We start from the raw sequence: 17019 nt of genomic DNA, 5'->3' as shown, positions 1-17019 counted from the left end.
CCTTGAAAAAGGATTGGTAGTCTGCCTGAATGAAATGATAATAAAACACTGGCAGTTTATTCACATGGGGGATGCTAACCATTGGAAATACCACACTTTGTTTTTAGAAGAAAGTAAAAAAATAAGTAAAAAGAATATTATCTAGTTGGGGAGGGAAGAAGGATGCAAATCACATTCCTATTTCGAATGTGTCCTTGTAGCTGTAATTACTTATGTTAGCTAATGGTTTTATTCTTTTATTATTATAGAGTCATAAATATTTTATTTTTTGAAACAAAAAGTTGTAATGATACCCTATACCTTAAATGTCAAAAAAAACCAATTAAGTAGCCCTGACATACTGAAAAGTAAACAAAAACAAAAGAAATATGATCTGTGCTTTGGATTACTTTAATCAAATGGTGGAGTGAAACTATATGGATGACAGCATAGGTTAAAAAAAAATGTGGCTTCGACTAAAGTCTTTCAAAAATGGTTGCATATTCTCTCTACAAATGAAGTATTATGATGATAAATTTATATTTATCTTCTCATTCTCATTAAATTGATGACTTAGGGGAGAAGATAGAGAAGAGTTTGCGGGTTTCTGCTCTTATTTAGCTTGACTCAGTACTGTCCTCAAATGGATTCATTTACTTATTTTATTGTTACTAGGATTAGATTTTTTGCTTTCATGTGCCATTTTCTTCCAGAGCAAAAGTATGGACAGTATTTAGTATACATAAACTATTTTGCTATTGATGTTGCTTTCTGTTATTTTTGATGTCTTTCTTAAATTTTTTAGTTTAAAAGAGCACAGGTTTTAAGTGTACAATTCAGTGAATTATCACAGAGGGTAATAAAGTTATTTGATAATTTTTTTTAAGTAGTTATTTTTACTCTTTGGAAATGTAGGGTAAACAGTTTAGGTGAATCTTAAACAAAAATACTAATTTCATATAAAAAGTATCAGATTTAAAAAATTTTAGCAGATATCTCAAAATCATGACTGAAGTAAAGCTTTTGGTTCAGAGTTTCAAAATGTTATCCGTCATTTCTGGTATTAAAATTTCTTTAATCGTGCAAGTAATCCTGAATCCATGCTTATGGAAAGAAAGATAAATAAAAGTAAAGTACTAAAATATGTAAAAAGTAAAGGGTGAAAATCATCCTATACAGTTCTATCAAATCTTTCTCTCTTCAGAGCCACCACTTATTACGATTCAGTTATAACTTCCCATACCTCTTTTCATGCATACACCTTAACAACAATTTGTTTTACTTGTTTTTAACATAAATGGGCTTCTACTTTATAGTATATTCATAACTTGCCATTTCACTCAGTCTGTCTTGGAAAGCTTTATGTGTCTTTACATTATAGATAGACTTCATTATTTTTTATTGCTTTAATTTTTTAATGGTCCTCCTTAATGATGGATACTTGTTTCCAGTTTTCTGCTATTATAAAAAAAATTCCATCCTTGAAACATATATCTTTGTGAACTAGCCAATAAGAGTTTCTTACTGAATTAGTAGTTTCTCTGTATTCTAGATGTTATTGTGTTGATTTTATGTAGCAGATATTTTCTCCTTGTGTACTTGTCTTGGTGGCTTTTGTCATATTAATGTTTTAAATAATTATGTAGTCAAGTCTGTTGATCTTTTCCTTTGTCATCTGTTTGGTGGCTTCTGTATTTCTACATTATTTATATTCATTTCTACAGAGATATTTTCATTTTTAACTGTCACTTGTAAAAACACTTTCTTTTTATAGAATCCTGTGAATGATGGCAAAATGTTAGCATGTGATACATTCTGATGGCATGTAATAATCACATAAGGATCAGTGACTATTTTGATGTCGGAGTTATGAAATAAATGTAATAAATTCTGGAAAAGCATTGGAGTTCTTGTGTTGTTTATGGAATCACCATAGGTAGTCCTCACTATTAAATTTATTTTTGACAGGTAATATGCTAGGTACTGAATGGTAACAGTAGTACACAAATAAGAAGTAATCCCTTTTATTGTGACTCCTTTAGACACAGTTGCTTTCCCAGTTATATCTGCTATATATAATCAATTTCCCTAACCTCAAGGTAGCAGCTACTGCTGCTAGGAATTTCTCTTCACTTTTGCTGTCATCCAGTGCCAGATCTAAGAAATATAGTAAACTCTTAGCAAAGCAGGTTCCAAAAAGTAAGAAAGATCAGCCTTGATTAACTTATCCAGAATTTTGCAGTTAAAATTTTAAAAGGTGTTTTATTGTGTGTGTGTGTGTGTGTGCACACATATGTGTAATGTTGCACACTATATATAGGGTAAGGAGTCAGAACACAAAGTAACCTTTTCAGTTGTTTGAGGTCTGACTCTGTGTCTATTAATCCCACCTTTCTACCTTGATACCCAATAACTTGGGCTGTTGAAACCTGGGCTATTTTGTCCTACCACCAATAACTTCCCAAGGAAGTAGCTTATAATTCTTCTGTTTCTTCCCTGTAATAGAAGGGAATACCCATATAGGCGGTACCTTGAAGCCAGTATCTCATAGACCCTGTCATCAACTCACTTCTACTCTCTACCCTCCCTCCTTACCTGATTGATACATTTTTGAAAAAATTATAATTATGCTGCTGCCCTTCCTCCCCTTGTTAGTTGGGAAGATTCATGGAAGAGAGGAATCCCGTCTTCTATAATAGATGGAGTAATATCCCATTGGGAAGAAATGGCAAAGGAAAAAGTTCTTTCTTTTTTGAAAAGACTAGAACTTTTTAGCTCAGCATAATTGGACAAGTCTGACAATAATTCAACTACATTATAGTTTAACTAGATTTCTGAGTGCATCTGCTAACCTAACCACCACATACTTATTTACAACTTGAAAATTGCCTTTAAAACCACAAAAGCACAAAGCACTGTAGTGCTTGTAACACTCTTCCATATTATTGTAGGTAACTAAATGACCATGGAATCTGGAGCAGAGAACCAGCAGAGTGGAGATGCAGCTGTAACAGAAGCTGAAAGCCAGCAAATGACAGTTCAAGCCCAGCCACAGATTGCCACATTAGCCCAGGTATAAAATACATGGAGAGATTCCAAGTTGTCTCTTCTAAGAGGAATATGTTTTAAACAAGAGAACTTAGTTTTTATTACAGAGATATACATAAAACGAGCAGAAACATTCTTAGAATATCAAAATTCCTATTAGTATTAGCCTAATTTTAGAAATGATAGTATTAATTCAGTAACATAATAGAAAAATGTATTGTTAAACACTAACACACTATTTGTAGTGACATGATTCAGAAATAACATTTAAACTGATGGGTAGATTGTCTCTTAAAGGAAGAAAACCTAGTATGATAACTGCTTTTTTCATGTCATACAGATTTATTTGGGAGCATGGGAATGCAGATAATCTGAAAGGCTAAATTTACATATGCTTAAACTAAAAAATAGGATAAGCAAATAAATTGACACACAAGTAAATTTCAAGGATGATAGTTTTTGTCCCTGTATATTTTAAATATGATTCATGATTCTTTCATTTTGTCTTTGTCTTAAGCATTCTAAGGTTATATTCTCATTTTTGTTCTTGTGTATTTTTTCTCAGATGTTTTATTTTATTAATAATTGTTGGCATATATATGAGTGAGAAAGGTGGTTAATATAAAAACCAAGTAGCAAACAATAACCTGCTAGGTAAGAAAATGTGACATTGCCTCTTTCAGATGAAAGCTCCCAAAAGAAAATAATCCTAGCCAAGGCTCTGGTATGTTGAGCTTCAGCTTCACAAAGAGTTTAAAAGCTCTCAGAGGAGTCATGAGCAACAGTGGGTCTTGGGATATAGAGGGCTAGCCACAGGTGGTTACCACACTGAGCTAAAATATGGGCCAAATACTAGACCTCCAGCAGGAATGTAGTCAGAAGCGGTGGGCTGCTTTGTGTTTTCTCCTAAGATCACCTGGACCCACCTCCAGCCCTCAGGTGTAAGGCAAACAGAATACATTTAGGGATGAAGTAAAAGTACTCAAGATGAAGCAGGTGTGGGAACGAAGGTAAGAGCATCAGGACTTCATTAGCACATGGTCAAGGCAAATGTGCACAGATAAGAATATGGGCTCATCCAAACATTCAGCCCTGTGGTAAAAAGAAGATATAATACCAGCAGGGATCTTGGTGGTGACAACCTTCAACATATCTATCTCTTGGGACATCATTTTCTGTCTGGTTGTCCTCCACGTCCACTAAATAATGTCATCCTGGAAATTCCTTTCTTCCTACTCTCTTTCTCTTGTGGAGTTTTTGTTTCCAGTGGTCCCTTGAGCAAGTTTGACTGGGTAAAGAAATCATTTTTCTTTCAAATTTTGAAGGCATTGATCCACAGTCAACTTCTAGTGTTGCTGTTTGAAAAGACTAAATCCATTTCTTACTTTGTATCTCTGTTATCTCGTAAAAATCTCTCTGTTAGCAGTGCTTCACTATTTCATCATCAAGGCCTTGGTTTGTATCAGTTTTCATCCATTGTGCAGTTGTATTCAGTGGGCTTTTTTTTTTTTAGTGGAATCTCGGGTCTTCAATTCTGGGCAGTTTCTTTATTTGGTTGATGATTTTTTTTTCTTTCTCCTTTCTCTCTGGGATTCTTGTGATCCAGATATTTTACCTATAGGACTGTTTCTCTGATTTTCTCATCTTTTCTCTCCTGTTTTCTGTCTCTGTCTTTCTGGGAGATTTTCTCAACTTCACATTTCAACCCATCTGTCAGATTTTTTAAATTTCTGCTGTCATGTTTCCAAGAGTTCCCTTTGTTTCTGAATAGTCCTTTTGTGTTTTAATAGCATACTCTTTATGTTTCACAAAGGCAGTATTTTCTCTTACCTCTGATAATATTAAGTTTTAAGTTTTCTTTCCACATAGATTTTCTTCTATGTACCTTTTCTCCCTTCTATCTGTTTTGGTCACCATCTTTCCTATCAGAAGATTTCCTTGAGTATTTCATAACTCGAGGTTTTCTGCCTACATTTAAAAGTAGGGAACCAAAAACCTGTATTGGCTCTTTTTGGGGCCTAACATCTGAGTTGTGAGCTTCACGGTAGGATGATTGTGGCATCCCACTGTCATTATCTCTCTTTTTTTTTTTTTTTTTTACATCTTTATTGTGTCATTATGTCTTAAGTCTTTCTTCTCCCTTTAGTGTTGGTCACGTTTGCAGAGAAAAGCTTTACTAATCTTCTGCTTATAGGTAAAGACCTTTGAGCCAGACGAGGGAAGAGGACTGGGACTTAGTACCAACCTCAGCAGTGCCTGGTGTTAGGCAGTCAAGAAACCTTCTATCCAGAAAATAAACCTCCATTTTTCTGTCAGCATAGGGTATAGATTAGTTATTCTTCCACAGAGAGTTGAAGAGGGGATCCAATTGCTTTTCAAACGATCACCCTTCCTTATTTTCAGCCTTTCCTTTCACTCTGCCTTCTGGGGTGCCTTAGATCCTGAGCCTCTTAAGGACTTTGTGGCAGAAATCAGTCTGTCCCTGCCTCCGCCTCATGAGTTGGCCTTCTGAGGTTTTCCAAGTTCATTACCAGTCATCCATTTCCAGCCTCCAAAACTCTTACTGTTATCTCCTTCCCATTCTTCTCTGCTGGTGTGATTATGCCTATAAAAACAAAATCAGTGTCATGAAGCTTAATTGGAAATTGAAGAAAGAACAAAATTATATGCACATGTTCAATTTGCATATAATCACTGATAAGTGGAATGACATGATATTTGAGTTTTAGGAAAGCTAGTGTCTGTTCCCATTTATATTTTTTGTTGTTGTTCTTTTTAATACCTAATTACAGAGGTTTTTTTACTTGCTCATCCAAGTTCTTAACACATATATTATACATTTTTGACATTATTTCTCTCAATTCTGATGCCAGTTATTTTTTGGTTGTCAGTCTTTAATACTAGAAATATATAATAAAATTGTCAAGTCCAAGACCATTCGTGATTTGATCAATGAACAGTAAAAACACAAATTCAGCCTAACTAGTAAAGGGAGAAAGTCGATCTAAAACAATAATGAAATACCTTATTTTACTTTTAGAATTTACAGAGATTTTTTTTTTAAGTGGAAAAAAAAAAACAATATTGGTTTTGAGTATGGGAATGTTAATTTTTATGGATGGTTTTAAGTAAAGAGTTGGGTAAAAGGATGATCGTTGCAATTTTGTTGTAAAATAACTTTCTTGTAATAGGCAAATTTGAAAACCTAAATATTCAATAATAATTTTTTGTATATTCAGTAATTTAATATTTAATAATATTAAGTTAATGATTTCATTATTGTTTAATTAATTATTACTAATAATTTAATTCCAATAATTTGTTGGGATTTATTAAACAGATTATGTAATTTTTACCATTATACCATTCTTTACCATTAAAGAATACTATTAATGGTATGAAGAGATATTTAGAATGGATTTGAAAGATAAAGTAGATTCTGTGATAGTGTTATGAAAATTGAGTGTATATATGCATCTTTAAAAACATCTATATCTACAGCAGAAATATTAAGTGATTAGCTCCGAGTGGTAGGGATATAAGCAATTTTTTCTTTTTTGGTGTATCTGTATTTTATAAACTTACAATGAGAGTAGCCATTATGTAGAATAATTAGGGTAGAAAAGGGATTATTTGTTGAGTGAGTTTGTTATGTTTACCCTAGAGAATACTCAGAGAAGAGGACGTACTAATTGCTTCAAATATTAGAAGAGCTTTCCATTGAGATGGGATACTCTAAATAAATTATGGTTTTGGTTCTCAAACTATGGCGTAGGCGAAAGTGTCCTTGGGTTCATCAGAGATTCTGACTTTATAAACAGGCACCCTATATAACTCTAATGGCGGTCGTCCATGGACCACATTTTGAAAACAAGGTAAAACTAAGATGTATAGTAGCCAGAAAAACGATTGATAAGGAAGGCCTTCCTAACTGTCCAAAGGAGAAGCTCATGGTTTTAGCCTCTACCTTCAGTAGGTATCTCCCCCAAGCTTCATAGTCAAATATTTAACTGCCTGCTAAACATCTCTACAAATTCAGATATCATATCAGTTCCATCATCTTCCACCACTGCCCCAACCACCCATAAGCTTCTTCTTGTGTTCTCTCTCTTTATGGCATAGTCTACTAATTCTCACCCAAACATGAAATATGTGGGTCGTCTTTGATTTCTGTCTCACCTCCTTCAATCAGTCATTCATAAAGCCCTTTCTGGTTTGCCTCCTGAATTTTCATTAAATCACTTCTCTCATTCCCATCCCTACCACAACTCATGCCTAATTTCTGGCCTTTATCATCTCACCCTTACTACTATATATAGACTTTCTCAGTTGGTCTCACCTCCACTGTTTTCTTCCTCTGAGATAAGTGTCTTTCACACTGCCACTAAATTAAAGTGATCTATCTGAAATGCAAGCCTCACCATGATATTCAGGAGTTCAAAAGCCCTTCAGTGCTTTTCCCAGTCTCACGGTAAAATGCAAGTTCTTTAATGTAACATATGTAAGATTTTTCATGACTAGCCCATCTGGCCTCTGCCTACCTCTTATTCCATCTTTCCACACTTCCTACATCATATAGTAACACACTTATGTGCTCCAGTAGTACTGGCTGCTGGTCATCCCTCTTTGCCATTTACAGACACTGCTGTTTCTCTTTGCTTTTGCCATTGCTACCCTCTGCCTGGAATTCTGTGCCTCCCCCCTGCAAATCATAATAACGTGCCTTACTTGTATTCTTTATTTCAAATTCACATGCTTCCCTGGTAGCCTCCCCTCCTCTTGGGTGGGGCGGGGTAGCTTTCCTAAGCGTGTCCATTCTTCCCTTTACAAACCTCATTACTTCACTGAATTATATTTATTTGTGTTCTTTTCCCATTCCTTCACACCCATGCCTTAATAATTTCGTTTAGGGCAGGGACCTATGTCTTTCTTATTTCTGTAGTTTCAGTTCTAACATTGTTTCTGACACACATATCCACAATAACTGTTTACCAAATGAACAAATAAAATTGCTACCCCCAAACGCATTCGAGCACAGGAACAGTAAATACCATCTGATAGACATGTATGACTTAAGAACCCTTCTAACATGGGTATTGAGTCATTAAATTTGCCGCCTCTGTGCCTCAGGAGAAAACTGGTTTCTCATATTCTTTCAGTTCTGCTCCCTTATTTCTTCAAGAGGAAAATAAATCCTTGAAATATCAATTATTATCAGTTCAGTGGGTGGGGTGGGGATAGAAATTTTCAGTTTATAATATCTATTAACACTTTCTCATTAATGAAAGGCATACTTGTAATTAGTTTACAAGAGATAAATATGCTGTATACTGTAAGATACGTATTTGTTCTAGATTTAGTAGCTAAGTTTTGCCCAAGTTTGGGAACAGTTATGTTTTAGAACATGGGTTATTTAACACATGATATTCTGAAGACTTACGTTTCTTCAAAGCTAGCATATCTCTTGACCTTGGGTAAGTGACTTAATCTCTTTGAGCACTTCATATTTCTGTCTCTAAAATGGAGATAACCCTTATTCTAACCAGTCTGATTTCTTCGAAGGGCAAAATGAGAAACTGAATATGAAAGCAGGTGGGAAAATGTAAGGCACTATACAAATAAAGTGGTATTTAGTGTTCAGAGGAAGTCTGTGTTATATATTTTGATGTTACATTAAAATAGTTTTTTGGTTTTTGTCATTTGGGAGGAGTTTAAAAGTAGGGGGCATGGGAAGCATTTGTAGTCTTTCTTCAAAAAGAATATTAAGTTTAATGATTAGTTTCTTTCACACCAATGGAATACTTAACCTAGCAGGAGGGTCATCCTTTTGCTGCCAAAGAGTTGTTTCTTACTAAACATGAGTACTCCCCAGGAGGTATCTGTGATGGTAATTTTTTTCCATGTTCAACACCATAGGTATCTATGCCAGCAGCTCATGCAACATCATCTGCTCCCACCGTAACTTTAGTACAGCTACCCAATGGGCAGACAGTTCAAGTCCATGGAGTTATTCAGGCGGCCCAGCCATCAGTTATTCAGTCTCCACAAGTCCAGACAGTTCAGGTATGTGCATAAAAAGTTCTGCATCTACTTTCATAACTGTTGTTTATAGCCATATCTCTCTCCTTTCATTATGAAAATAGGAACATATCTAGTTCAGAGTTTATTTTACTTTACAGTAATTATGGAATATGCTGCATCTGTATAGTCACCTTAAGTATAGGAACATATACACACAAGAACAGACATATAAGAAAAAACTTAAACTAAAAAAGGAAAAGAATTGAATGGGAAAAATCATAAAGTATATGGGATAAAGTGGAAATGTTGGGAGAGACTATAAGGCTGATGTACCTCAGTTAGGGAAAATTAAGATACAAAAATAATAACTTTGTAATTATTTTCTAAACATGCAATTGGAAAAAATCCTTGTCAAAAAGTAATAACCTTACCTAAGATATTATTTGAATGTAGAGAAAACCAGCTATGTTTAGGATTCTAAGTTAGAGTATATAACTTTGAAATGATACATTCAGAAAGTGCACTTGAAGAATCAGGGATTTTTTCCATGCATGTTATCTTATTCTTTGGAAAGATTGTTCCTTTGGTTTGGATCCAAAGGGAATAAAGGTGTGTAAACCTCTACTTAACTGTAGGGAACCTAGGGCAGTATACATCTTTTCGATGAGCTTATTGGGGAAAAAAAGACTTGAACGTTCATTCAAGTAGGCCATAACCCCAGCCTCCCATTTCATATTTTTTGCTTCACAGTCTTCCTGTAAGGACTTAAAAAGACTTTTCTCCGGAACTCAGGTGAGTCCTAGGTCCTAGATTTGGAGAGAACTATTTTTAGAAAGGAAGGTGAGAAATTGTTCTTTATATCTTTGTCCCTCTCTATAAACATAGAACTCAAGGTTTGAATAAAAATCTTAAGAGATCTTCTAGGTCTAGGCCAAACTTGTTACCTACCCAGCCCTTAAGTCTGTTGCTTAATTTCCCTATATAATATCCTCCTCTCCTCCTGCAAATGGCAGTCCAGCTTTACTTGAACACTTTCAGAGAAAGGATGCTCTATCTCCAGAGGTAACTGATTTATAATTGGGGGTAATTGCTAAAATATTCTTCCCTGTGGTGAACCAGAATATCTTTCTAAAACTTTTACCTAGTGGTCCCAATTCTATTCTCAGAAACTAGTTAAGCAAATTTAACTCCTTTTTCTATTGGGCTGCTTCCTTTTCCCCATCTTCCACATCCTTCCCATTTAAAAAAAATGTCCAGACTAAGTAAATGCCTGTTTTTCTTCAGCCATTTATATATGACATAGCTTTGATTCCTCTTCACCATCCTTGTTGTCTTCTTGTGGGTGAGAACTGTTGCGTTTTCCTTGAGTTTAGTAGCCAGATTGATTGATACTTGGAGAGGGGAGAAGTCCCTCCTTTGTCCTAGAAGCATTCTGTCAGTGTCATCAAAGGATATACCAGATTTTGTCAGCCATATCATACTATTGAGTCATTGAGCCACTGTTAACCCACCTCTGCTTCATTCTGTCCCTGTGCCTTTGGTTTGCTTGGACATTTAAGGCAGGGCGGTGTGGGGGGTGGAGAAAAAAGAAAGAATATTTTGATATAAAATCATCAAGTTCTGTGCGTTTCCATACTGAAAGATATTGGGAATGGAATTTGTTGTTACTGAGTAGGAGACAGTATAGTCCAGGTAAAGACTGAAGAATTTGATTTTTCTATGGAACCACACTGACTGAACAATAGTCTCCTATCCTGTGCCTCAGTTTTTATTTCATTGAATGCTTCCTAACTGTTCTTCATACTATGTATGCCATTACTAATTCCCTACTCTTATCTTCCTCTTGATAATAGTGGAAAGAACCTGACCTGCTAGTCAGGAGACCTAGATTCCAGACCCCACATTAACCTTTACTTTTTCTTTTTCACTTACAGTGGGAGATCTTTCTATAAAGAACACACAAAAATTATCACAAAATTTGCTAAGATTACAAGCATTGGTTTTAATATATGATGCCTAATTGTTGCTTATATTCTTAATTTTAATCTTTACTTTGTGGTAAGAGTAATAATAATAATTTGGACCTAGGATTATATGACTATTAACTTTATAGAAATGTGTATTCATCTTTTCAAAAATAGATTTTTCCATCAAAGTGAGCTGTGCTTATAATTAAAAGCCTGAATTCTACGAACAGAAACATAAACAGTATTTTTTTCTTTAAAGGCCCTAAACCGTGGAGAAGCTATTAAACTTTAATGGTAATGTCAGCTGGTTAACAGTGATTAGCATTAATAAGTAGGAAGTGGTTTATAGCAGAAGAAGTGATCAAACAAGGAGAGAGGTGATTCCTCAAACTTCTCGATGGGAGAATATTAGTATTCTAGAACAGCATTTCCAAAATATACAAGGTACATTTCTCTTGATGTGAGAATAAGACTTCTGTTTATCTTTTTTCATCTCAGAGTTAGAAACTAAACTGTACTAATATTTCATGTATGGCTTGACATTGGTGCCCTAACATTATCCTTATGTATATATGTACATCAAATCTCACAGATTATGTAAAAATTCCCACAAAAATAATGGGAGTTACACAAATGTATAGAAGTTAACAGTGGCATCCTCACTTGTTAGTTTTGGATGCATTTTTAATACATTCATTTCCTCAGTAAATTTTTATTGGTCACATGCTATGTGCCAGTCACTGTTCTAGGTGATATGAAAGACAGCAGTGAACAAATAATACTTCTGTATTCTCATGAAGATCACATTTGAGTGAAGAGAGACAATGAAAAAATAAAATGTGTCAGGTGAGGATTAAGTGCTGGGAAGATGATTAAAGCAGGAGAAAGGGATAGAGAATGATGTGGAGGGAAGGGTGCTTTTTTTAGGTAGGGTGGTCAGGGAACACGATGAGCAGTGAAACTATAAACTAGTGAAGGAGGCTAAGCCATACAAATAATGAAAGCAAGTCCAAAGGCTCAGAAATGAGAGTATGCTTTATGTACCAAAGAATAGCAAGAAGTGGCCTGAATAGAGTGAGCAAGAGGGATAGCGGTTGGAGATGAACTTTCTGATACAGTCTTTACAGTACTTCATGATGTGATGGGAACAACAATAAAAATCTTTTGTGCAAGATAGAGATTCAGTGATTATCATATAGCAAAGTACTTGAGTTGCTTAACATAAGGATGAGTTTACTTGTTTGCTTTTTACATAAGAGAAGTATTCCAAAGTTTCCGATCTTTTTAACAATGGCAAGCAAGGGATGACTTGCAAGGGATATGTTACCTAACAGATATTTTTGAAAGAAATTCCTTTCAACTGTCCTTTCTGAGAGAAAGTGGCATTTTAACAATGCATGAGAGAATAACTGCATTTTGAAAGAAACTTGTGCTGTGGACAGAGTATTTTGAATATAGAAGTTTGGAGATGTTCCCATACTTTTTTTTTTTTTTTACCTGCAAACTGTAAATTTGTCACCTAAAAACTCAAATCTATATACTTTCAAAACTGGAAATAGAGTTTCTAAACTATTCAGAAGTCTTCTAGAGTTTCAGTAGGTGTTGAACTTACTTGTTAAAATACAAAACCTTTTATTAGCATATAATAACTGACCAAGAGCCAGGGAGATGAAAATACACTAGTAAATCTCATCAGAAGTTTGTGTAATTGACAGATGAAAATGAAAAATGATTGTTTTAAACAATAGCAGATGTTAAATCACATTTCAGAAAGTCCAAGCTTAGAATCAGATTTTTGAGTCACTGTTATAAAATACTAAATGATTTTTAATTAATCATATTAAAGCACATCATTCTCACTGTTATGAAATATTAAATGATTTATCTTTAAGAAATTAACAGATGTATTTTAATATTTATACTTATCCTAACTCTTTAAAAATTAATGTTTTATGATATAGATAAAACTTGTAAGTAAATATATATGCTTATATAAAATTTTCTTATAATTAGTTTATAATCTTATAATTAATTTATAAGGGAGATCTGCAGATCAGAAGAGTTTGGAGATTATTGCTCTAGACTTTTATTAAACTTCTTGATCCAGTGAGTAAAAAACTGTACCTAAACCTGAGTCTGAACTCTACCCAAGAAAAGTGCTTAACTTTCCAGGGTACCATGTATAGTTTGAGAAAACATCTAATACAACCATTTTTAAAATTTTGTTCTAGTCACTGTATATTTTATTTTGAAATTTCAAATAGCATCAGAATAGGACTTTTTCCCCCCCTTATAAACAGAATATATGGGTTTTTAACAAACTAAGAGAAAATAGAGAAATATAGATGTAAAACATTACATGTACAGGTGGTGGTTTGGCTTTTTGAAAATTTCTTAACATATAAGTGGCCATGGTTAAAGACCTATTTAAGGAGCTCAGGAAGGGGTTAATAAGAGGTGACAGGAGGTGAGGACCAGAGGAAGGGTATCTATCGTTGAAATGTGATGGTAGACTGTGATACTTAAAATTGGGATATAATTTTTCATGTGGGTATTTTTAATAACCTATTACATATATATTAAACTATTATTTATTATCAAAGGATTTTTGGCATGATTTTTAATGGTCTTAGAAATGTGGGTTCAGTGGTTTTGGGATTTTCTTGTTTTTTCATTTGTTTTTGGGGGTGTGGGGTTGGGTTTTTTTTGCTTTTTGGTAGATAGACCATAAGAGTTGACTTCCTAATTCTAAGTTCTCTCTGGATAGTATTCCCCCAAAGAGGAAATGTTACATTCATTATGTAGTACTGAATAGTTCTGAATTCCCTTTACATTTAACAAGTTGCAGTATATATCACTTATATGTGGAATCTTAAAAATACAAGAAACTAGTGAATATAACAAAAAAGAAAAAGACAGATACAGAGAACAAACTAGTGGTTACCTGCGGGGAGGGGCAATGTAGGAGTAGGGGACTAAGAGGTACAAACTATTATGTATAAAATAAGCTACAAGAATACATTGTACAACACAGGGAATATAGCCAATATTTTTTTTGCCAATATTTTATAATAACTGTTAAGTGGAATATAGCCTTTAAAAATTGCGACTCACTGTACTGTACACCTGTAACTTATATAATATTGTACAACAATCATACTTCAATTTTTTTTTAAGTTGCAGTCACGACAGAGTGATAAGTTAATTCCTTTTGTATGAATTGACAAATTCTTTCAGATGAGAGGAGTGGGGGCTTTTTGTTTTACTGGGAGCAATAGATCCATTGAGTTTGGGGGAAAAATTAAGGGCCATATATTTAATAAGCAATGATAATTTATTTCATTTCAAAATTGTCCTATGGGTGGTTTATGTAGCGTGCTTTAAAATTGTTGTTTTAATGACTTTCAACTTGGGAAAGTGTGCCTAAGTCATTATGTATCCTTAAAAGAAGGTTGTAAGAATGAGGGTTAAACAAAAAAAAGGCAGAAAGAACAATAGAGAAACTAAGGTTCTGAGAAGCATTAATGAGGGTAAACACTTGTCAGGATACTATCCACTTTGAGTTCAGTCTTCTTGTTATTCCTTGAAATTCTGACTCTCTGCTAAGGCTGTTTCACAACTCATCACTCTACATCTATGAGAAAGTTTGTGCAGAGACTATGCTGAGCGGGCTAGTTAACAGCAGCTACAGATGAGTAGGAAATTGTTCTGGGTGCTCCTTTGGCAGTAACTATAGCATTATTACTCTATAGAGAATCACAGACTAAATTCAGCCTTGTCCATCTTTTTATCAGTCATTTCTGGATTCATTCAGTGTTACCTGTTAATTTTTAGGTCTATAAGACTGTACCGTTTATACTTTAAAGTGTTTGGAGGGGCACATACATTACTTTATTATAGACATATTTTGTAAAGCATTACTAGATTTAGCAAATTTCATTTTAAAGTGAGCGTCTATCACAAAGCTCTGTGAAAATGAGTACCTGCTGTCCAGAACCCTTAGGCTCAGACCACATACTTGATTTCTCAAGTTCCTCTAAATATGTTCATTCTTATTGCCATTGCCATAAATTTTGTTCAGGGAGCTAACCTACACAGACCCTTTTGCCTTGGCTAAATCTAATTCTCACTCTTCCAGCATGATGCTCACCTAGTTCAGGAAAGAGCAGGAGGCTCCTGCTGATTAGACTAGAGAAACTTGGCAGTATAAATTTGACAGACAAGCTTGCCTAGATGAGTGAACTTCTAGTCTAAAAATGGTCTAAAGACGTTCCTGGGTTGCTGCTTCTGACAAAACTGGTTTGAGATTGGAACCAACAGGATTTTGATGCTGGTAAGGATGTCTAGAATTGAGATGTCAAGTGTGACAGTGACTCCACTACTTCGTAGCTTTGTGACTTGGGTGAGTTACTTAAACTCTTTGTGCCTCAGTTCTTCCATCTGTAAAGTGGACATAATAATTGTACTTACCTAGCACGTAAAGTTCCTGTAAGTATTAGTGAGTACTAAGTAATGTAATATATGTATATGCTTTAGCATAGCACCTGGCACATAGTAAGTTCTCAATAAATGCTAGTTGCTGTTATTATCCCATGTAAAATCTGTATTCAACTTACCTTTATTACTTCTCAATCCAAGGATACTTTCCAGAAATGCACAGTCCTTTACCTTGAAGTTTTGCTTAATGAAAATTGTAGAATGCCAACTTTGAAACGTGTCTATATGTAGCAGAGGGCTTCTTCCAAAATTGTTAGGAACAACCATCTGGAACACGGTTGAAGGATCACCGATCTTACTTGTACAATTGTAAATATATTCAAAACTATTTACCCAGTAGTTAAAGGAAAATATTTGTATAGTCACTAGACTTAATGGCCAAATATTTAGTCGTTTATTCTTTCTTTCATGTCAGAAACTTTATTTTACTTGGTAGTTTTGTTCTAACAACTGTAAGAAAACAACTGACAAGTAATATTGATACATTCAGGGTTGATTACAAGAAGTCCTGAAAGAGATTGGGCTGGTTTTGACGAAAAAATTTTAGGTCCTCTGACTTCTGTAGGATGAGTAAAGGGGAGAGGAAAGGGATGGTATGGTTGTCTCCCATAAAAACTGATTTTTTTCCTACCGAATCACATATAAGGTTTATATATGTCCTTTTGTATTTCACTTTTTCTTAAAATTCATAAAAGTTTTATGAGAACTAAATTTGATTATCAAGATAAAGTTCTTCTTTATTTTCAGATTTCAACTATTGCAGAAAGTGAAGATTCACAGGAGTCAGTGGATAGTGTAACCGATTCCCAAAAACGAAGAGAAATCCTTTCAAGGAGGCCTTCCTACAGGTATGGAAAATTAATAGTTAAATGAACTTAGAATCAGAAGTATAAAGGTACCCTTATGTAGTTGCAGATGAAGAGATGTCGGAAGGCCAATGAGCTGCTGGATTCAGGACCACACAGCATACTTCTCTTCATCTTGAGTTGCTTCTCTCAAATAAGTAGAACCTTACTGTACAGAATAAGAGCACTTCTTACTCTGAACAGTCCTGGATAAACACTGATTTTTTTTTTTTCTTCTGTTTTTGTAGACTTTGCTGGCTGCTGCTTTTCTGTTAAAAAGATTGGAATACATTTGATAAGGTTATAGCATTTTCTAGCTATATGTCAATTCTGAGGCTACACTACCTACTTCACAACACACTTCTTATGCCATGGTACTTAGCATGATAGCTGCTTATTAATTTAATAGTTGTTCAGGATGATGTTTTGCTGATGTTCCCTAATTTTGGGGGCACCTTACTGTAGTTTTGTGTTCAGCTACAAAAGTTGTGTAAATCCATGCCTTGCCTCCAAGATGGACCAAAGCTGTTTCTAATACTACGTAGAAATTGGCTCCATATTAAATATCTCCAGGAAGAGCAATTCTACAAATCTTCATAAGCTTACTTCAGAGTTTAATGAACTTCAAACTTATTCTTCCCTGCTTTAGCCTGAATTATTTC

The 17019-nt window shown here is 34.5% G+C and overlaps 2 protein-coding genes across 9 annotated transcripts in view; one reads left to right on the top strand and one right to left on the bottom strand.

Annotated features, from left to right (window-relative positions):
- CREB1 (cAMP responsive element binding protein 1) overlaps positions 1 to 17019 on the top strand; it is a 56830-nt gene that overhangs the window by 15747 nt on the left and 24064 nt on the right. For 3 of the 8 annotated variants that reach the window (XR_004350747.1, XM_032637620.1, XM_032637619.1), the window contains exons 2-5: positions 2931 to 3052; positions 8944 to 9090; positions 9799 to 9840; positions 16260 to 16360. Coding sequence is in view for 5 of the 8 variants with exons in the window: in XM_032637620.1 (XP_032493511.1) it covers positions 2939 to 3052; positions 8944 to 9090; positions 9799 to 9840; positions 16260 to 16360 (404 nt within the window). In the remaining 3 variants the exon portion in view is untranslated. Of the gene's footprint in view, positions 1 to 2930; positions 3053 to 8943; positions 9091 to 9798; positions 9841 to 16259; positions 16361 to 16537; positions 16658 to 17019 lie in introns of those variants that run through there. The other 5 variants (XR_004350748.1, XM_032637621.1, XM_032637623.1 and 2 more) reach the window with 3 other exon arrangements.
- METTL21A (methyltransferase like 21A) overlaps positions 16369 to 17019 on the bottom strand; it is a 42850-nt gene continuing 42199 nt past the window's right edge. Inside the window, exon 4 of the mRNA XM_032637630.1 lies at positions 16369 to 16626. Coding sequence (XP_032493521.1) covers positions 16508 to 16626 — 119 coding nt within the window. The 3' untranslated portion in view covers positions 16369 to 16507. The remainder of the gene's footprint in view (positions 16627 to 17019) is intronic.

The sequence above is a fragment of the Phocoena sinus genome, chromosome 7 (genome assembly GCF_008692025.1).
Source record: "Phocoena sinus isolate mPhoSin1 chromosome 7, mPhoSin1.pri, whole genome shotgun sequence".
In the NCBI taxonomy this organism is placed as follows: domain Eukaryota; kingdom Metazoa; phylum Chordata; class Mammalia; order Artiodactyla; family Phocoenidae; genus Phocoena; species Phocoena sinus.
Note: the sequence above shows the minus strand (reverse complement) of the source record. Positions and strands in the feature narration are given on the sequence as shown.